The following is a 21,068-nucleotide window of genomic DNA, read 5'->3' on the forward strand; positions in this document are numbered from 1 at the left end:
GGTCTACGGCAGGACTGGAGAGATGGTGGCGTCCTTCCCATCCTCCTGCCCTGCTTTAGATCAGGACTTTCCCCTGGGGTGGGCCGAGGGCTGCCCCTCTCGTGAGGGGGTCCACAGCCCTTGCCTCTGCTTGGCCACCTGAAGGGGCTCTGGGCTGGGCAGCAGGGCTGTGGGAGAGGATGGAGCCTTCAGTCTTCCTCATGGGACACTGGCTCTGCAGCAAACAAGAGTGGAAGAGAGGTTGGCTTGCTGGCAATTCCTCTCTTGAGAGAAGCCACAGACCTCCTCAGGGGCCCGGAAGCTGTGAGCCCTGCAAGCTAGGTGTGAGGGGCCAGGGCTCCTGACGGGAAAAAGGGGTGGGTCTGAGTGTTCATCTGTGTGCTGAGGGAGATGGAACCCACCGCCTTCTTTCCTGGGCAAAGCAACTCGGCTTCCTCATGCTCCCCTCACGTTTGTTCATCCAGCTCAGCTGACCTGAGGGCCGACTAGGCAGCCAGGTGCTTCCACTGCTCTTTGTCATTAACCTTCCCAACAAAACTGTGAGGTGAGGGTCCCCCCCACACGCTACTTGGCAGCTGGTGAACTGAGGCTCAGAGCAGTTAAGTGCTCGCTCACAGTCACACAGCCAATCAGCGGCAGAGCCGAGAGCTGAGCGCACAAGGACAGGGCTCTCTCTCCCTGTTCCTCCATGCCTCCTGCTCTGTCAGCGCCCTTAGCCTCTGTAACGCTTAGCTTCTGATGACAGGCTTCCAGGAGACAGCCCAGCGCCACCCAGACCACTGAGGGTTAAATGCTGCCCTGTACTGCACCTTCTGCCCTCAGCAATTTTATTGTCTCCAGAAGAAAGTTTACTCCTGGCAGTGAGCAAACAGCACCTTGGCATCTGTCAGCTGGGATTGCACTGGGAGGAGGAGGAGGCCCTGCCCCAGGCCAGTGCCTCGCTGGGCCCCTGCTGTCTGCCCACCCCCGGGGAGGGGGCAGACTGAGCCCTGGCCAGAACCCAGCTCGGCTCTGCTGAACTGCTGAACTGGTTTTGTCTCCGGCCTGCCCACCCTGCCCCCAAGTCCCTGGAGCCACCTGCTTGCACGTCCCCAGCTGGGCCTGGGCCTGGAGAGGCCTCGGATCTCAGGCTGGGGCTGGGAGGGAGGGAGGAGGATTAGGGGTGAGGAGTGGGGAGCTGGAGGCACTCCAGAACGCGGAGCTGCGGGGGGGCTTGGGTGGGGCAGCTCCCTGCTGTGTGGATCTGCACGAGGCACAGAGGCACACACGCATCCAGTGACACCTCGCGTGCTGGCAGCAAACTCCGGAATCCTTTTTCTCCTTCACACACCTGCCTGTCAGAACTCCATCTAGCCTAGGTACTCCCTGACCTTCTGCAGGGGAGCCTGCCTCCAGGGCTCCCCATAACTGCATGGAACAGCCTGTCCAAATAAGGCAAACTTTTATCTTTACTTGAAGAGTCCTCCGGCTAAAACCAGGGGTTTGGCCCTGGAGGTGGATCTGGGGGATGAAGAATACGGGGGAGAGAACAGATCCAATCCCCAAATGGACCTTTTCTCCCTGCCCTGAGCATGCCCCGAGGCTGGGGGAAAACAGTAGGGGTGAGGGGACTATAGTATATTTACCTTGAACGAGGGTTTGTGTCAGGACCCTGTCAGGCTGTCAAGGCCAGAAGGGCCTCAGAGAGACATCTAACCAGACGGGGGAGGCTGAGACCCAGGGTGGGGACACAGTGACCTGATGGCAGGACTGGGACAGGGACTCCTGCCCTGCCCCAGAGGGGATCTGGCCGGAGTGGGGAAGATGGAGCAGGGGCTAGGACTGGAGCTGAAGCTGGGCTGGGGGCTGAGCCCCGGTTATAACAGAGTTAGGAGCCCAGAGCCCCTGTCCTGCCCCACAAGGGGCCCCACACAGAAGTGCTGTCCGAGGTCAGGCAGGACACAGGAAAGTGCGGCATGGCCTGATGTCACACCACAGGGAGCCGGGACTGTGAACACCAGAAGCCACAGGCCTCAGCGGCCACTTTTAGAATTTTGCTTTAAAAATGGAAACCTATTTAGGGGTCAAATTCATCCTTGAACCATGAGTTTGGGACCCCGGATGCCCCAGGTCTCCTGGTCAGTGCTCATCACCAGGCACCCGGATTCTAAAGGCCACAGCCTTGGAGCCTTAGAGAGCATCAGGTGTGACCTTCCCTGTACAGACAGGACCCAGGGCCCTGGAAGGTGAAGGGACCAGCCCTCAGGCCCCCAGCCCGTGGTGGTCGCCAGGACAGTACCCAGCATGCTCCCCAACAGACGTCCAACCGCAGGCAACTCTCAGAGCGCTCGCAAGACACACAAGACTCAGGATGACAACGTCCAGCCAGGTTGACACAGTTCTGGATTTTATCCACAGTCATACAGTCACAGCTTATATATATATATATTTGTATTTATATACCTTTAAATTACACAATCATGTACAAAACGGGTGCATTGCTGAGACCACAGCACTTCTCGGAGTTTCACAGGTGTTGGACTAATGGAGTCAGGAAGCCTAGGGTGGCAGGCGGCGGGGCAGCCCCGGCTCCTCGCAGAGCCAGGCCGCAGAAAGGGCGCTTAACTGGGGACAAAACACGGTACACGCCGAGCCCCGCAGAGCGCCCTGCGCAGCATCCAGGGGGCGGACGGGGGCTGCAGGAGGCGGTGGGCGTTGAGTGACTGACACCAGCACTGACAGGTGGGGCTCAGGGGGACTTCCGGGTGGGAGACCCTCCTGCCCTGGGGTCCTGAGGAGCCTGGGGACTGAGAGGGAGTGGTCCCCAACAGGGCCGTGGAGGTGGTTGCTCAGAAGGAATGGGTTTCGAGTCCCCGCCCCGGAGTGGGCTGCTAGAGTGCTGAGGGGGACAGGCCTGGGGTCCAGCCAGGGCCACAGCCCCTCCCCAGGTACCAGGAAGCCGCGGGCACAGAGAGGGGGAGCCCAGACCCAAGGTGCAGATGTGCTCGCTTCCTGCCTTCCAAGGGGCAGAGGCCTCCAACCCCAACTCCTGCCCTTGGGGAGAGGCTGAAGAGGCTTTTGTTCTGGAGTCCGGAGGCCTGAGGCTTCCGAAATCTTAGTTCAGGCTCTGAGGGGCCGAGGGCACATCTCAGGCCGCAGCAGAGGCCCAGAAGGCAGACAATAACAAGAACAGGGGTGCTGAGAGGGGAGTCTGCCCGACCCTGGGGGTGCCATTGTCCCCAAACCCCCAACTCCCCTGGCCCCAAAGGAGGCCTGCACCAGCTCAGGCCCCTGTGACTCTGCCCAGGTCCTCACATGACCAGGCTCAGGGCCCTGAGGCTGGGGTCTGCGACCTCCTGAGTGGGCTGCTGGGAGAAGAAGCACGGAGCAAAAGAGGACGGAGGCTGATGGGGGGGCTGGGGTATCACACTGTCTTTACCTGGAGGCCCGGGGTCCAGGTGCTGCTGGAGCTGAGCGGGTAGGGTGTCTGCAGGCCCGAAGCTCAGAAGTGGCGTCAGCTGTGAGCAGTAACCTCACCTGGTGCTGCAGGAAGCCTCAAGGCCTCACCCCGGAGGTTCCCGAGACTCCTCTTCCCATCATTCCCCTACCTCATTGGGTCTTGTCCTGCCCTGGTCGGCTTCTCAAGCACCCTCGCCCCACTCCTATGGGCAAGGCTGGTTGGTACCTGGTACGAATACCTGGTAATCCAGCACCACTTCCTTTCACCAACCACAGGAAACACTCCTGCTCTTGCAGGAGGCCCTTTGCCTCCTCCCACCCACAAAAGTTCTTTAACTGAGACCCAGGCTTGGAGAGATGGAGGGGCTGCCAGCAGGAGGGGCTGCCAGGGGCTGGGGTTGGGCGAGAGGGGACAAGGAAGAAAGACCTGGCGACTGTCCTGCTCCTGAGGCCGGGGCTCCTCCCTCCTGCAAACCCATGCCTCTCCCATTGGCCACAGGCACCGGGTCCCCAGTGCCTCCGCAGGCAGGCCAGAGCAGGGGAGAGAGGCATGGGAGGCCAGCTTAGCCCAGTGGTTCTACAGTTTTAGAGGGACATGGAGGGAGGGAGGGAGGCAGGGAGGGCAAGAGGCCCTCCTCCCCAGGAGGCTGCTACTGTTGTTGGCTTTGCGCTGGGCTTTGGGGCCCCTCCCCACGGCCTAAGGCCTTACAAGAGCGGGGGCGGGGGTCTGAGGAAGAGCCTGTGCGGGAAGTACTGACAGCTGCAAAGAAGGGCCCCAGCAGGGTCCTGGTCCTTCCGCTGAGCCTGCTCCCTGTTCACTCACCCTCCTACACCCCAGTCACACTGTCACCAACTCCAACTCACCCCTCTTCATGTCCTGGGGAGTCTAGGGACCCCTGGAAAGCTCTATAGGAGAAGAGGGTGACTATCCCTCCTCCAGCCCCACCAGTCCGGAGGCGCAAGGCTAGGAGAAGGGTACTCCCCAGGCAGAGTGGAAGACTAAAGAGGAGGCCCCCTTCTTGGGGGTCTGCAGGGGAGGTCTTTCACAATAGGGAGGTGGTGGGAGGGGAGCAGGGTGGGGCTGGAGGCAGAGGTCATAAAACCAGGCCCAGAAAATGGAGGCAGGTGCTGGCAGCCTGGGGTGGGGAGGGGAAGGCTGGGGGGACTGAGGCAGGGTGAAAGGGTCCAGGAGACACCCCTCTGGGCTCAGGAGACTCTCTGGTGGGATCTGAAGAGAGGATGTTGTGATGTCGCTGTTGGGCTAAGTCCTAAGACCCTCACCTACCCTGGGGCCATCACCCCAAGTCCCACCACCCTGGCCTCCAGGCAAATGCTCTGTCTCTTAGTATTTTTTTGTTTTGTTCTGTTTTGACTTTTAAAAAAATAAAAGCTTGATTGGAAAATATGTCTGGAACTCTATGGCGAGGGGAGGAGGACAAGAGTGGGCAGGGAGGGGAGGCGGTGGGTGAGTAGTGGGAGTGATGTGGAGGGGAGCAGGGTAGCTAGATGGCCTCCACGTAGTTGGCGGGATAGAGGCCCAGCTGCCCGCTGTCCAGCCGCCCGCGGCACCAGCCCTGCTCGTCCTCCTCGCCAAGCTTGGTGAGCTCATCTCCTAGGGAGGGGACACAGAGGAGCTGGTTGACAGGGACTCGGAGAGGACTGACGCCCACCCCCACCTGCTGGGCAAGCCCTCTGATTAAACTGGGCCGACCCCAGTGCCCCTCCCATTACTGCCCGTATGCCAGCCCCCCCCACCACCACGAGATCAGCCCCACCCACACCTCAACGCCCACGGGCGGCCCAGCCAACCACCTAATCTCGGCTCCACCCCAGAAACCCAGGCCCCGCCTCCAGCTTCACTGCCCTAGTCCTGTCCGTCCTCCTGGCAGCCCTGCCCGCAGGCTCCGCCCCCAATACTTGTTCTGGCCCTACCCCCACCCTAGTCTCAGGTCCAGATTCTGCCCCTGGCACCCAGTTGCCACTCTCAGGCCCTGCCCTTGCTCTCCAATTGAAGTCTTGCCCCCGAGGCACAGGTCGCCCTCCAGGTCTTGGCCGCGCCCATGCGACAGGCCCCACCCCAGGTTCGACCGGCCCCGCCCCCTTACCAGCCTTGAAGCTGAGCTCGTCCTGCTCCTGGCCGTCGTAGTCGTAGAGCGCCCGCACACGCACTCCCTTGGCGTCTTCATCGAAGGGGTTGGAGCCCCCGTTGGCTTCATTTCCCCCAAATGGATTCCCGCTCTCGTCGTCCGACCACTCAGTGGCGTAAGTCTGGCCCCTGTCGTAGCTGCTAACACTGAGAGGCAGAGAGAGGACCCAGCATGAGTGGCCTCTCACCCTGTCCTTCGGGCTGCCCCCTCCTCCCAACCAGAGCCCTGACCCTAAAGTCCACCAAGGCCAGTGGTTCTACAGAGCAGGGGTCCGGAGCCAGTGACCCTCACTGACAGCTCTTTAACCAGATGGGAGGCAGGACTATTAGCATTACTCAGCCCTTGAGTGAGGAGGTGCTGAAGGAGACCCCAGAGAACATCTGACCCCTCATCTGAAAGGGGTATTATTACAGCCCAGTGGGTAAGACTGAGGATCACTAGCACTAGGGATGTAATGTACAACATGATAACACTGCTGTATGTTATCTATGAAAGTTACAACAGTAAATCCTAAGAGTTCTCACCACCAGGAGAACAATTCTTTTCTAATTCTTTAACTTTGTATCTATATGAGATGACGGATGCTCACTAAACTTATTGTGATAATCATTTCATGACATATGTGAGTCAGACCATTATGCTGTACACCTTAACCTTATACAGTGCTATGTATCAATTATATCTCAATAAAACTGGAAGAAAAAAAAACAAAACAAGAAAAGAAAGAAAGAAGGCCAAGGCAAATATATGAGTGAGGATTCTGGAGCCAGACCTCTTGGGCATCATATCTTGGCTCTGAGGCTTACTAACCAGCTGTGTGACCTTGGGCAAGTCACTTAACCTCTCTGGGTGTTGATTTCTCCATCTGTAAAATGGGAATATTTACACACTCCTCAGAGTGTTGAGAGACATCAAGGAGCTAATTTATGGAAAATGCTTAGAACAGTACCTGGCACACAGTAGGTGCTCTCATGGGGTTATCTATCACTACCTTTGAGAGGAGCCCAAGCTTGCCATGATTTAGACCATTTCTTGTCTCCTGAGGTAAAACTCAGCTGTCCCAGTATGTGGACCCCCCTGGCCCCCAGGAAGCTCCGTAGGAGGCACTTACCTGCCACGGTCCCCAGCCTGGGATGTGGACTCCACCATCCCAGCAGCATTGGTCAGCACTACCCCCTCTGCCTTCTTGGGCTGTTTCTCCTTCTTGGTGGTGGTGTGCGGGAGGTCTGGGTTCCACTCCTGGGGGGTGTCAGGGGAGCAGTCAGGCTGGGGGGCTGCCCCCCGAGGCTCCTTCCAGCTGTTTCAGATTCCCCTTCCCCATCCCCACACATCCTCACCTCAAACTGGGGCCAATTCATGGGCATGCCAGGGCCGCTGGTGCTGCGGAACCATCTGAGGTCGTCCTGGGCGTCGGCCCCCCGGATGGCCTGCTCCAGCTCCCGGTACACTTGAACATAGCTGTGCACGGGGGAGATGGAGAGGTGCAGGGCAAGATGCACCATGGCCCCATCTCAGCCTCAGTGAGGGCCAGGGCCTGTTCAGGAGACCAGGGTGCTGGCGTGCCCCCCAGCTGGGAATCAGGCTGCTTCCCAAGGAGCAATCTCTGAGTGGGCAGCTCCAGGTATGCCCAGTGGGCACCTTTCTCCATCCCCACCTTAGCCACTCACCCATCCATCCAAGCACGTTTCTTGAGTATCTGGTGTGCGTCAGCTTACACCCAGGCAGCTACTGGCCCCTGCAGCCCCGCCCTCCCCTTCCTGTCACTATAACATAGGGCCCAGGATGCCCTGCTGCCTCTGCCTGTGCCCACCGTGCCGCCACGCCCAGCTACCTGCTATTCTCAGCTAGGTTGAGGTGACGTTTGATGTCTAGCAGCACCTCCTTGAGGAAGACCAGCCTCCTTTCCTCAAATTGCTGGCACTGTTCAAACACCTGCTCCATGCCCTCCATGTACTGGGGTGTGGTCTTGCCCACGTCATCCAGCACCTTCTCATACTTCTCCTGTGTCTATAGGAACCAGGGCAAAGTGGGGGGTGGTGGTGAGAGCCAGGCCTGCAGCTCCCAGCTGCCACCCACTCCAAGGGGCCCTGAGACCCCAGCCCGACCAGCACCTTCTGCACATCCTGCTTGCACTTGTCCACTTTGTCCTGCAGCTTCTTCTGCTGCTCAGGTGTCACCGACTGCTCCGTCTTGCTATTCATCTCCCGGGTCATGGCCAGCTTCTCCTCTTTGCAGGCCAGATGGTAGGCCTTCTTGGCTGCCTCTAGCTGTGGGGAGGGGGGAGAGGGGGCAGGGTGTAAGCAGAAGCAAACGTGTTCACTTTCAACCCCTCCCACCTGCCCACTCCACCGGGAGCTGTGAGCACACATTCTTAAAAGGCAGAAGGGATGCAGGCCCCAGCTCCAGGTATTCAGGAGCAGTGCCCACCCATCTGTGCATTTCCCTGCACCGCCTGCCCCTATGGACGCCCTCCCCTCGGGCACTGCAGTGCCTGCCCCATCTGTGGGTGTTTCTCTCTGGCAGGCAGTGCTGCTCTCCTGTGGGCCCAATACCAGCGGGCAGTGCACTGCCTGCCACATCTGTAGAGACCCTCCCTCTGATCAGTCTGCCCCTCTGAGCCCAGCTGCCCAGCCTCGCCCCTTCCGTGGCAGCCGCCCACCAGGCACCTCCTTCATCTTCTTGGCCCAGGGCTTCTGGGCCTTGCGGAAGCCGTCTTCAGCCTCCTTGCTCTCCTTGAAGCCGCCCATGATCTGCTTGTGATAGGCATCCTTCTGCCAGTTCTTGACCTTCTCCAGGTCCTCGTTCAGCAGGCTGTTCTTCACCTCCTGGTGCAGTTCGCTCACCTTGTCCGCCTCCGTCATCATGGCACCCCAGGCCCGTTCCAGGCTGCCATACTGTGGGCCTGAGGAAATGGCCATGTGGTCACCGGGTCCTCATTACCCCTGGCCCAGAGGCTCGCCTCATGCCTCCTTTCTCTAAGGCTTTCCCCATACTTCCCATGGCAGCAGAAATGCCCTCCTCTGCTCTCCCTACAGTTTTATCCATCTTCCAGGGCCCAAGAACAGCCACCTCCTTCAGGAAGCCTTTTCTGAGTACTCTATCCTCACACACCTCGGCCTCCAGCCCTCATGAATTCTTCTTACAGCGTCCATCTCTGGGCCTACTCCCTGTCTCCCCCATCAGCTTGTGAGCCCCATGGGCGGCAGCCTGGACCCCCATGAGCTCTCACAAGCCAGCACAGCACCAGGCACACAGTCGGTGCTCCAGGAATGTTGACTGAAGGTAAAACTGAAGAACCAACTGGTGACAGATAACAGGAAGCCACCGGGACCAGACATCCCACAGGATCTGGACCAGCAAGAACAATTGCTATAATAAAATTTGCATATGGGCCACATTAAACGCCCTGAATTTGATAGCTGAACTATGGTTATGTAAACAAATGTTCTTATTCTTTGGTGATACATGAAGAATTTAGGGTGAAGGGGCATGTCTCTAACTTGAATGGTTCAGAAAAGCTATGCCTATAAATAGAGAGGGAGTGAGAAAACAAACGTGCTAAAATGTGAGCTGGTGAGTCTAGGTGAAAGGTATGTAATTCTCTGTACTATTCTAGCAACTGTTCTCTAAGCTTAAATTATTTCAAAATAAAAAGTTGTTTGTTTTTAATCCAACCTAAAATTGCAGAAAGTAGAGTTGACCGGGGACAGGGAGGCCTGCGTGGTTTGGGAGGGGAAGTGTGCAGAGGCAGGGCGCTCCCGGGACCCAGACAGTGGGGGGCCGGTTAGCGCCTGGGGTGTGCGCGAGGGCTGGGCATGGGGCAGGAGGGGGAGGTGCACCTTTCTCGATGAGCTGGCGCCAGCGCTTGGCCCAGTCGGTGAGCTGCTGCGCATACGCCTTCTCGATCTTGGCGCGCTCCTGCACGCAGTTCATCAGGTCGTTGCACAGCCGGTGCCCGTCATCGATGCGCTTCACCGTCCGCTTGTAGTTCCCCACCTGGCGGCCGAGCAGCGAGCACGACTCCCGCGGGCTCCCCGCCTCGCCCGCCCGGCCGCCCTGGCCACCCTGTCCTGCAGGGGGCGCCCGCCGGGCCACCCCGCGCTCACACCCTGGGGGCTCTGGACCCTCAAACTGATGGAGACTTGGACACCCCCCTCACACCCCACCGTCTATACACTCCCTCATCCCACTTTAAACAGAATTTCCTCACTGCCACCAAGTGCAGAAGGATATTTATAATTTGGACTTAGACTCAGATGAATTATTCATTTTGTACTTGCCGTGCTAAATCTATTATATTTATATAGAGTCATATAAGCGTTGAGCTGATCTGCAGCTTCCTGACACAATATTATGTTTTGTAGACATCTCATTAAACACTTATTAATTTAGGTTTGGCAGTTTTTACTTTGGGTTTTGGAAGCCGATGGAAAATTTCTTTCTGGGTCTCCAATATTTTGGAAGGCTCCTGCAATGCTGACTCCACCTCTTTGTCGCTGCGGGGCTCCCTGAACTTGTAACACTTCTCTGTGACCAGTGCTCCGCCCCCTGCCCACTGCATAGGGTAGGAGGCGGGGCACAGCTGTGAAAGGCCACGTAAGCTGTAAAGTGCTGCACCTGCCTGCGTGAAACACAAGGAGTCTGAGCCGCGGCCCCCAGAGCAGAGGGTCAGGAGGGCCCTGTTCCACATCATAAATTCCACAGGATCTCTCCAGGGGCAGCTGTGAGGCAGAGGGGCTCTGGGCTCAATGGTCTGTAGGAACCACTTGGTGGCAACAACTGCCCGCTGGACATGGAGGGCTTTGGAGGGGTCCGTGGGGCTGGGGAGCAAGATCTGAGGTCACGGGTGGGTGGGAGCCTGGGCCTCCACGCAGCCAGGCTGCCTGGTCCCCAGGACCTGGGGAGCATCTAAGCCTCACCTCCCAGAAGCTGTCGGTGGTCTCCTCTGGAGCGAGCGAGGCCTCATCGTAGGAGCCAGACATGGTGTGGCCGTTGCGGGGTGGACAGGTGTGGAGTGGCAGTCAGCAGGCTGGCTGCTCATGTGCTGGGAGGGCAGGAGAGAGATCCTGGAGATGAGGGCAGCTCCCCGCATGCCCCATTCCAGGCCCGGGGCCCCAACTTGCTGTGGGGGCTCTACAGGCATGAGCTCGCATTGGATGGGGGCTTCCTGCCCAGAGACTGGCTCCCCATCCCTAGGGTAACCCCAAGAGCCACCCTGTAGCACCCCTCGTGCCCACCACCCGGTCTCTCCACCATAAGCCCTTCACTCCACATCCTGTCCCTCCCCTCTCCCCTAAGTCCGTCATCCAGCTCAAGCGTGGGCACCTCTTCTCAGAAGCCTGCTGCAGCCACCAGAACCATGGTGCCTGCAACTGTTTTTGTGCTCCTGGACTCTGAGAGCTAAAACCTAGGGCCACGTAATTACATATTTGCTTTATATAAGTCCGCAGTTTGCTTCACAGACACACACAACTCCTCAAAGCCAGCAATCAGACTTATCTCTGTGCGTGTCCTGCACTCCCTCCCCAGGACCTGGCACCTGGGGCTCAATGATGAACCCTAGAAGGCTTCTCAATCTGCCCACCTCGGTACTGCCCACCCTGACATAGCTGAATCCTTGCACCTGGTGCAAAAGACCCACCTCAGCTCCCCCCCAATCCCCAATTGACGCAGAACCCCTGGTCTCAGCCCCTAGAACCTCCCTGAACCCCCCACCACCACCTGAAGCCTGGACCCAAGCCCCCTGGAAAGCTGGCAGCAGGGCCCCTCCTACCTCCCACCCAGGCTCAGCGCCTCCTCAGTTCTCTGAGCTACTGGGCTCCTGTAAATGCCCTTCCGGCTGCCCTGGTGCCCAGCCTCAAAGCCTCCATTAGCCGCTTACGTATCTCCTGAGTCCCAGACATGTGGCTTCCTGGCCCACAGGTCAGAGCACCGCAATCTGCGTGAACATCAGGGTGGCTGCGTGTGCCATGGATCTGTCAGCAGGCATCACGGCTGTTCAATCTAGGCCATGTGCTGCCCCCGGGCCAGGACAGGCACTGCCCTACTCCCATCCCCCAGTCCTCATTGCCACCCTGGACAAGAATGGCTCAGTAGTTAGGAGACAGGACTCAGAGAGCTAGGGGCCTGGTCTTCAAAGGGGCAGCGAGTCCAGGCTGGGTCTGACCCTGAAATGGAGCAGGACCCTATGATCCTTGCTGCCCATGTCCTCAGCCTGCCTTTTGTCTGTGGAAAAACTTTAGCCAAACAGTAAAGTTTAATCAGATAAGTGAGAAAATGCAGAAACAAGACTAAAAATCTGAGTCTAAACAAGTCCAACAAGAGAAAATAGTAATAGTTTAGTCATTAAGCATAGTCAAGGACCTTTAGTTCTTCTTCAAGGGCTATAGATAATATTCTGAGCCATATCCTGTGAGCTGTCTTACAGATACTAAAACCCCCACCAGGTGGAAGAAGTTAACTACATGATGACCAGGCTGTAGCCATGACGTAAGCTGCCACAATTCCAAGAGCTGGCCTCAAAGAAACGGGAACAAACCGACCCTGGAACTGAAAACTAACTGTACGTAATCAAGATGACACTGATCAGGCCACCGATGACCAATTTCAAGATGACTGTCACAGCTGACTGTGCTGTTTCTGCAAGTAGCCCCTTCCCTTCACCTATAGAAGCTCTTGCCCACTGATTGTCAGTGGGGGAGAATTGGCCTTTGGACAGGAATCCGCCCTCCCCCCAGGTTGCTGGCCTCCAAAATAAAGCAAACTTTCCTTTCCACCAAACTTGCCTCTTAATTGGCTTTACAGCAGCGAGCAGCCAGATCCCCAATTTCGGTAACAGTTTTTGGCACCCGACGTAGGGCTGCCGCACTCTCACAGCATCTGGCTCCCTGGGGTTTTCCCGAGCAGACCCGCCCACCGTGACCGAGTGCTGGGATGGCTGCGAGGAGCCCGCTGCTCGTGGCTAGCTGGTCCTGAGAGAGGGATTTGGGGGGGCGTTCCTAGCAGCTGCCAAAACCATTTGTTTCAGGAATCCTCCCTGTTTCTCCCCTGCTCAGCACTGGCTGCCAATGTACGTTTTTCCTTGGTGGAACGGAAACATGCATCTAGACGACCTGACAAGCTCCAAGACAGAGTAAGTCCACTGGTGTGTACCCAGGCAAACTTCTATTTTGAGCACAAAGTGCTATCTGGGCATTTTGCCAATTGGTTCTGACATGTGTCTGACACTGAGGACCATTTGTGTTGGGGAAATATTTGTTTGGGACTCTGTACCAGTCATCCTCTTGGAGGATTTGTGACAGTTCTGTCTTCTGGTGTGTGAGTGTATATATATTCCATTTGTGTGATTGGAAAAATTTTAGCTATGAGATTATGGCTAAAGAAAAAAGACAATTTTTTTTTGGCCACACTGCTTGACATACAGGATCCTAGTTCCCTGAACAGGGATCGAACCTGTGTCCCCTGCAGTGGAAGCACAGAGTCTCAAGAACTGGACCACCAGGGAAGTCCCAAAGATATTTTTTGTTACCAATATAAGACAACAGTATTCTTTAGACTCTGGAGAAAACTGGTTAAGATGAAACTCTTTTGAAATTCCAAGAGTTTTGAAATTCTTCTGGTTCTTTCTGCATCTGCAGTTTGAGAAAGCTAGCTTGATAAAATACTCTTTTCAGAATTCTGACCCTCAGAGAACAAAAATATGCCTAGGAGAAAACTTGAAGTTAACTCTTATCATGTCCTTGAAATACAAACACAGCCCACTTTGCCTGAGACTTCAGCCTTGGGTTAATTAGTAGAACTTCAAAAGATGTTTGGGTTTATTAAACATGCATTTTGTACCACAATAAAGAGAAACTATGCTATGCGAAAAAATGAGTTTTTAGAGGTTATGGAATATGTTCTTTTAAAAATTAATTATTTTATTTTTGGCTGCGTTGGGTCTTCATTGCTGCGTGCGGGCTTTCTGTAGTTGCGGCGAGTGGGGGCTACTCTTCGTTGCAGTGGACGGGCTTCTCATTGTGGTGGCTTCTTTTGTTGCGGAGCATGGGATCTAGTTGCACAGGCTTCAGTAGTTGTGGCAGGCGGGCTCAGTAGTTGTGGCTCGCATGCTCTAGAGCACAGGCTCAGTAGTTATGGCACATGGGCTTAGCTGCTCCATGGCATGTGGGAGCTTCCTGGACCAGGGATTGAACCCGTGTCCCCTGCATTGGCAGATGGATTCTCAACCACTGTGCCACCAGGGAAGTCCCAGAATATGTTCTTAAGTTTGCCAATCAGTAAATGCTGGTATAACAGTTCAATTACTTATTTCTTGGTTTTTTTAAGGCTTTTAAGTGTTAAAAACTGAAATATGTAATTAAAGCTACTAAAGATGATAAGGGAAGCATTTCAGTTGTGTAAAGCAAGTAGGATATGCATGGTCGGCAGAGAAGGTATAAAGAATGGAGATATTTTTGTTGAGGAAAAATGATGGTAATAATCTTGTCTTAGAGCTGGTTATTTCTGGATGGGGAAATCATATGGATACAAAAGTGATAAAAGGTTTGCAAAAAAAGGGAACCTTGAGAAAAGAATTTTGTACACTGTCAGGAGTGATTAAGATTAGATTGGATTTAATTAGGTAAATATCTATAGTAAGCTGGTAAAGACTGGAATTTGGTTTCTTTCTCCCTGTTAAGAGAACAAATTTTCCTGGAATACTGAGCTGCTTTTAATAACAGATTATAAGTTTCTTTCTTTTTTTTTTTAAATAACACCAATATTTTTAAAATTAATTAATTAATTAATTTATTTATTTTTTGGCTGCATTGGGTCTTCATTGCAGTGCATGGGCTTTCTCTAGTAGCAGGGGCTACTCTTCGTTGCAGTTTGCAGGCTTCTCATTGCGGTGGCTTCTCTTGTTGCAGAGCACGGGCTCTAGGCGCGCCGGCTTCAGTAGTTGTGGCACACAGGCTCTAGAGCACAGGCTCAGTAGTTGTGGTGCACGGGCTTAGTTGCTCCACAGCATGTGGGATCTTCCCGGACCAGGGCTCGAACCTGTGTCCCCTGCATTGGCAGGCGGATTCTTAACCACTGTGCCACCAGGGAAGCCCATAAGTTTCTTTCTCTAGCCAACTTTGAGTATTCCAAAAGGCCTCTAGGCATCTCAGAAGAAATATTAAAGCAACTAGAATGTCGTAAGTTAAATTATATGGACAACATTTGATAACTTTCAGATCGTACTGCTGAACTGGGTAAGAAATTTAAAGAATTCTAATGAAAAGCTATTGTTTTGCTTCAAACCATATGTATATATGTATTTGGCTGTGCCGTGCAGCATGCAGGACCTTAGTTCCCTGACCAGGGATTGAACCTGTGTCCCCCTGCATTAGGAGTGCAGAGTCTTAACCACTGGACTGCCAAGGAAGTCCCTAAAACCACATTTTTGACCCCAATGCTCAGGATGGAAAAAATTGGCTAGTTAAGTTATCATAGAGTATAATTACTTATGACGTGTATCACTGCTGGCTTTAAGTTTACTACTAAAAGAACATGTACAGGGACTTCCCTGGTGACACAGAGGTTAAGACTCTATGCTTATAATGCAGGGGGCCCAGGTTTGACCCCTGGTCTGGGAACTAGATCCCACATGCATGCCTCAACTAAGAGTTTGCATGCCACAACTAAGGAGCCCACAAGCCGCAACTAAGGAGCTGGCGAGCCACAACTAAGGGGCCCTCGAGCCGCAACTAAGGAGCCCACCTGCCGCAACTAAGACACAATGCAACCAAATAAATATTTTTTAAAAATAAAAGAATATGGGGCTTCCCTGGTGGCGCAGTGGTTGAGAATCTGCCTGCTAATGCAGGGGACACGGGTTCGAGCCCTGGTCTGGGAAGATCCCACATGCCACAGAGCAATTAGGCCCATGAGCCACAACTGCTGAGCCTGCGCGTCTGGAGCCTGTGCTCCGCAACAAGAAAGGCCACGACAGTGAGAGGCCCGCGCACCGCGATGAAGAGTGGCCCCCACTTGCCACAACTAGAGAAAGCCCTTGCACAGAAACGAAGACCCAACACAGCCAAAAATAAAAATAAATAAATTAAATGAAGGCTCAACATTAAAAAAATATATATATATATTTGAAAAAAAATAAAAGCACATGTACAGTGCTTGTGTGACAATTGGGTATTAGTGCTAAAATGTGTAGCCTATAAAATGTTTCCCCATCAGCATACCCCTGTATTAGTTTGTTATGTCTGATTAGTTTTCCCCCATCATGGATAACTAGGCCAATATATAACCAAAAAGTAGGTCTAGCACTGAGGGACATGAATGAACCCAGAGCAGGCAATGGAGCTACATCTGGCAGTGCTGGAAAAATATATTGATTATCAATGCTTTCTATGCAAACATTTGCAGTTAAAGTGGGGGGGAAATGATGGAAGAAATTTTCACATATTGAGGTATGGGGAAGTCATTCTGGCTTACACATGGTTTAATATGAACTTTAGACTAACCAAAACAGCCTGTTTGTGGCCTAGTAAACATACATTGTATATCTGCTTTAACCATTAAGGGAAAAAAAAAAAACACATTCAGAGAATAATACAAAGATGCATTTTTACTGTTATCCTCATTGTAATATGTCTACTAATTTTCAAATGTTTGTCCAGGTACTATGACAAGTAATCAAAGAGAGAGTTAATGTTTTCATAATATAAAATGTTGGGGACTTCCCCAGTGGCGCAGTGGTTAAGAATCTACCTGCTTGGGCTTCCCTGGTGGCGCAGTGGTTGGGAGTCCACCTGCTGATGCAGGGGACACGGGTTCGTGTCCCGGTCCGAGAAGATCCCACATGCCGCGGAGCGGCTGGGCCCGTGAGCCATGGCCGCTGGGCCTGCGCGTCCGGAGCCTGTGCTCCGCAACGGGAGAGGCCACGACAGAGAGATGCCCGCATACCGCAAAAAAAAAAAAAGAATCTACCTGCCAATGCAGCGGACATGGATTCGATCCCTGGTCCAGGAAGATCCCACATGCTGCAGAGCAACTAAGCCCGTGCGAGACAACTACTGAGCCTGTGCTCTAGAGCCCGCGAGCCACAACTACTGAACCTGCGTGCCACAACTACTGAAGCCTGCGTACCTAGGGTCCATGCTCTGCAACGAGAAGCCACCACAATGAGAAGACGGCACACTGCAACAAAGAGTAGCCCCCACTCGTCACAACTAGAGAAAGCCCGCGCGCAGCAACAAAGACCCAACGCAGCCAATAAATAAATTTAAAAAAAAATGTTGATGCTAAGCTTGCAACTTGAGATTATTTCCAACTCTATGTCCATTCCCAAAATGAGGCAGGACTATGCCCCACTTCAGCAGGAAGTAGTGAGAGCAGTTGCAACACTCAAAGATTTGGGGGAAACTGGAACAGAAATGGAACTAAAACAGAATTCCTCTACCAAGTCTACAATTAACCTCTCTATCCAAAACTTTATTCCCTTTCTTGTTTTGTACCTGTCCCTCCTCAAGACTAAGGAGTATCAAAGAAAACGGGGTATTGAAATGGAGCAGGACCCTATGGTCCTTGCCCCACATGTCCTCAGCCTGCCTTTTGAGTGTGGAAAAACTTTAGCCAAAGAGCAAGTTTAATCAGAGAAGTGAGAAAATGAAGAAACAAAGGAAAACAGTCCAATAAGACTAAATAATAATAGATTAGTCATTAAGCATAGTCAAGGACCATTAGTTCCTCCTCAAGGGCTATAGATAATACTCTGAGCCATATCCTATGAGCTGTCTTATAGATACTAAAACCCCACCAGGTGGAAGAAGTTACCTACATGATGACCAGGCTCTAGCCATGACATAAGCTGAGAACTGGCCTCAATTCTGAGAGCTGGCCTCAAAGAAATGGGAATAAACCAACCCTGGAACTGAAGATTAACTGTAGTTAAAATAATCAAGATGCTCTATGTCAAAAAAACAAACAAGCCAATCAGAAAATGGGCAGAAGATCTAAATAGACATTTCTCCAAAGAAGACACAGAGATGGCCAAAAAGCACATGAAAAGATGCTCAATATCACTAATTATCAGAGAAATGCAAATCAAAACTACAGTGAGGTATCACCTCACACTGGTCAGAATGGCCATATCAAAAAGTCTACAAACAATAAATGCTGGAGAGGGTGTGGAGAAAAGGGAACCCTCCTACACTATTGGTGGGAATGTAAATTGGTATAGTCACTATGGAAAATAGTATGGAGGTTCCTTAAAAAAACAAAAATAGAGCTACCATATGGTCTACCAATCGCACTCCTGGGCATATACCCGAAGAAAACCATACTTCAAAAAGGCATGTGGGCTTCCCTGGTGACGCAGTGGTTAAGAGTCTGCCTGCGAATGCTGGGGACACGAGTTCAAGCCCTGGTCCGGGAAGATCCCACATGCTGCGGAGCAACTAGGCCATGCACCACAGCTGCTAAGCCTGCACTCTGGAGCCCGCGAGCCACAATTGCTGAGCCCATGTGCCACAACTACTGAAGCCTGCGCGCCTGGAGCCCGTGCTCCACAACAAGAGAGGCCACTGCAATGAGAAGCCCGCGCACCACAACGAGGAGTGGCCCCTGCTCACCACAATTAGAGAAAGCCCATGCACAGCAACAAAGACCCAATGCTGCCAAAAATAAATATATATATAAAAAGACACATGCACCCCAATATTCATTGCAGCACTATCTACAATAGCCAAGACGTGAAAGCAACTTAAATGTCCATCCACAGAGGAATGGATAAAGAAGATGTAGTACATATATACAATAGAATATTACTCAGCCACAAAAAAGAACGAAATAATGCCATTTGCAGCAATATGGATGGACCTAGAGATTATCATACTAAGTGAAGTTAAGTCAGACAGAGAAAGACACACATCATATGACATCACTCATATGTGGAATCTAATTTTTTTAAATGATACAAATGAACTGATTTATAAAACAGAAACAGACTCACAGATTTCTAAAACAAACTTATGGTTACCAAAGGGGAAACATGGCGGTGGGGGGGGGAGGATAAATTAGGAGTTTACGATTAACATACACACACTACTATATATAAAATAGATAACCAACAAGGACCTACAGCACAGGGAACTCTACTCAATATTCTGTAATAACCTATATGGGTAAAAAATTGGAAAAAGAACAAATATACTATATGTAGAACTGAATGACTTTGCTGTACACCTGAAACTAGCACAACACTGTAAATCAACTCTTTCAAGATGACTGTCAGAAGTGAATGCTGTTTCTGCATGTAGCCCCTTCCGTCTGTCTATAAAAGTTCTTGCCTACTGATTGTCATTGGGGGCGGGGGGTTGGCATTTGGACAGGAATCCACCCTCCCCCCACAGGTTGCCGGCCTCTGAAATAAAGCAAACTTTCCTTTCCACCAACCTTGCCTTTTAATTGGCTTTAGAGTGGCGAGTAGCTGGACTCCACTTTCAGTAACAACACTACTAGGAGCTGTGAGCCTTGAGCAAGGGACAGCTCACTCCTTCTGCACCGCAGCCTTGGACACTGTGAACCCTGACCAGTGAGGATGCTGGGCGAGGGCTAGTCTCTGCAAGATTCAGCCCAACCAGGGGATCCAGGCTGGCCCTCAGGCTCTGGGCAGACATGTGGCACCAACACCTAAGGATACTTGGTCAAGGGTGTCTCTCCCCTTCTCGGGCCTCAGCTTCCCCATCTGTTCAGAGGCTGGTGCTCTTTTGCTCCTTGCTCCTCTCAGGCACTAAATATATTTTGTTCCTTTTGCCTTAGCAAAGCCTCAGACACACCTTCCCACACTCACGCACAGTGGTGGTAGGTGGGCAGGAAGGCAGCTGAATTCATCAAGGGACAAAGAAATGAGTCTAAATTTTTTTTCTTCTTCATTTGGCACTTTTCACTTATAAAGCAGTACTTGCTTCATAAAGAACATTTTGAATTTAGGTTTGAAGAAGTAAAGGGCAGGGATATTTAATGAAAGACTTAGACCATCTAGAACCCTTGGAGTCACAGAGCTCTGCTCTTTGGGATCTCCAGCACGTACAGCTGTTAGCAGCTGGCGGTGGGGGCGGGAGGGGGGGTAGGGACATTTGGTTATGGGAGCAACGGCGACACGGTTGAACCCACCCCTGGTAGTGGGGAAGTGACTCCACACAACCTTGACGGAGGGCAACTTGGTGCTCTCTCCCACCCTTAGAGGCACACACCCTTCACCCAGCAGCACCACCCCTAGGAATTTACCTGGAAGGTAGTGCCACCCAATTTTATCTACTGCAGCACTGCTTGTAAAAACCAAAGGCTGGAAACAACCCAAATGCGCGGCCGCAGGGGACCAGTTAAGTAATTTACCATGCAGGCCTGCAACACAATGCTCCGGTCTTGAATGGAAGGAACCCTCCAAGCCATGTCACTAAAGCAGAACGAGCCAGGTTCAGCACAGTGTGGCTGGATGCTTCCATTTTTATGGGGGGAAACATATGAGCAGAGAATATTTTTGGAAAGCTGAGTAATGGTAGTTGCCTTCAGGGAACTAGGTGGCTGGGGAACGGGAACAGGGAGGGATTTTTCACCATGGGTCCTTTTGTGTCCTTTAGATGTTGCCTTGCATAAATTGTATATTTTTTAAAAAGCCTCCAGCCAGTGCTGGAGAAGAGCTGAGGGAGCTGGGAGCCAGGACCGAGGGTGCACTTGAGCCGTGGAGGGAGGGGACAGAGCAGTGCAGATCTGGCAAGTCAGGCTAGAAGGGAATGCAAGAAGGCAGAGGCCACTCTCCACCTTGTCCAGATCCAGGGAGGGTGGGACTGGCTGCGGCCCCACCCTGGGTGTAGGCAGGGTTTCCCAGCCTCCCGGCTGAGGTAGCACGTCTAGTAGAAATAGCTCTACCCTTGGGGTCCCTGCTCTGCCACCAAACTGCTGTGTGATGCTGGGTGACTCACATGGCCTTGCTGTGAAATGTGGGTGATGCAACCAGACTTAAGGATTAGATGAGCCGGCGGTGAGGGTCCAGCCCACACCCTGGGAAAGACCCACACAGAGGTGGCCCAGGAAGACAGGCAGGCAGCGTCAGGGAAGGGACGTGGGAGGGGGCATGGGAGCACCCCATCACCCCGTGGCCAGACATGCCACCCCACCCCGCCCTTGCCTCCTCCACACACCGGCACCCAGGGGCTTAACTCTGGCAAATGCCAGGTCCTTCCTGAATGGCGGTCAAGGGCTGCCATCACTGAGAGTACGGCATCTCTCAGGTCAGGAAGCTGGCGTGGCCGCAATCTGCTGCTCCCGGGGGACAAGCCCCATCTGCTCTCAGCTGTCCTCAGCCCATCAAACGGGCACAACGCCTATCTGACTTTTCTCATTGTGGTTGTACAGCTACTGTGGTCCTGGAAGCCCTGTATCGTTAATAATAACAGCTGGCATTTATGGAGCACGGACTTGGTGCCAGGGCCTGTCGGCATGTCT

The 21,068-nt window shown here is 53.0% G+C and overlaps 1 protein-coding gene across 2 annotated transcripts in view; it reads right to left on the bottom strand.

The window, feature by feature from the left end:
• Window positions 1–4,794: 4,794 nt before the first annotated feature.
• The window catches only part of PACSIN1 (protein kinase C and casein kinase substrate in neurons 1), a 61,050-nt gene continuing 44,776 nt past the window's right edge, over window positions 4,795–21,068 (bottom strand). Inside the window, exons 2-10 of one of the 2 annotated variants that reach the window (XM_029244442.1) lie at window positions 10,505–10,629; window positions 9,425–9,581; window positions 8,252–8,487; window positions 7,697–7,852; window positions 7,417–7,592; window positions 6,923–7,043; window positions 6,697–6,824; window positions 5,544–5,731; window positions 4,795–5,050 (exon numbers count right to left, since the gene is read on the bottom strand). In XM_029244442.1, coding sequence (XP_029100275.1) covers window positions 4,941–5,050; window positions 5,544–5,731; window positions 6,697–6,824; window positions 6,923–7,043; window positions 7,417–7,592; window positions 7,697–7,852; window positions 8,252–8,487; window positions 9,425–9,581; window positions 10,505–10,567 — 1,335 coding nt within the window. In that variant the 5' untranslated portion in view covers window positions 10,568–10,629 and the 3' untranslated portion in view covers window positions 4,795–4,940. Of the gene's footprint in view, window positions 5,051–5,543; window positions 5,732–6,696; window positions 6,825–6,922; window positions 7,044–7,416; window positions 7,593–7,696; window positions 7,853–8,251; window positions 8,488–9,424; window positions 9,582–10,504; window positions 10,643–21,068 lie in introns of those variants that run through there. The other variant, XM_029244444.1, reaches the window with a different exon arrangement.

Source organism: Monodon monoceros, unplaced genomic scaffold, assembly GCF_005190385.1.
Source record: "Monodon monoceros isolate NGI ecotype Baffin Bay Population unplaced genomic scaffold, NGI_Narwhal_1 Super_Scaffold_3, whole genome shotgun sequence".
NCBI lineage: Eukaryota > Metazoa > Chordata > Mammalia > Artiodactyla > Monodontidae > Monodon > Monodon monoceros.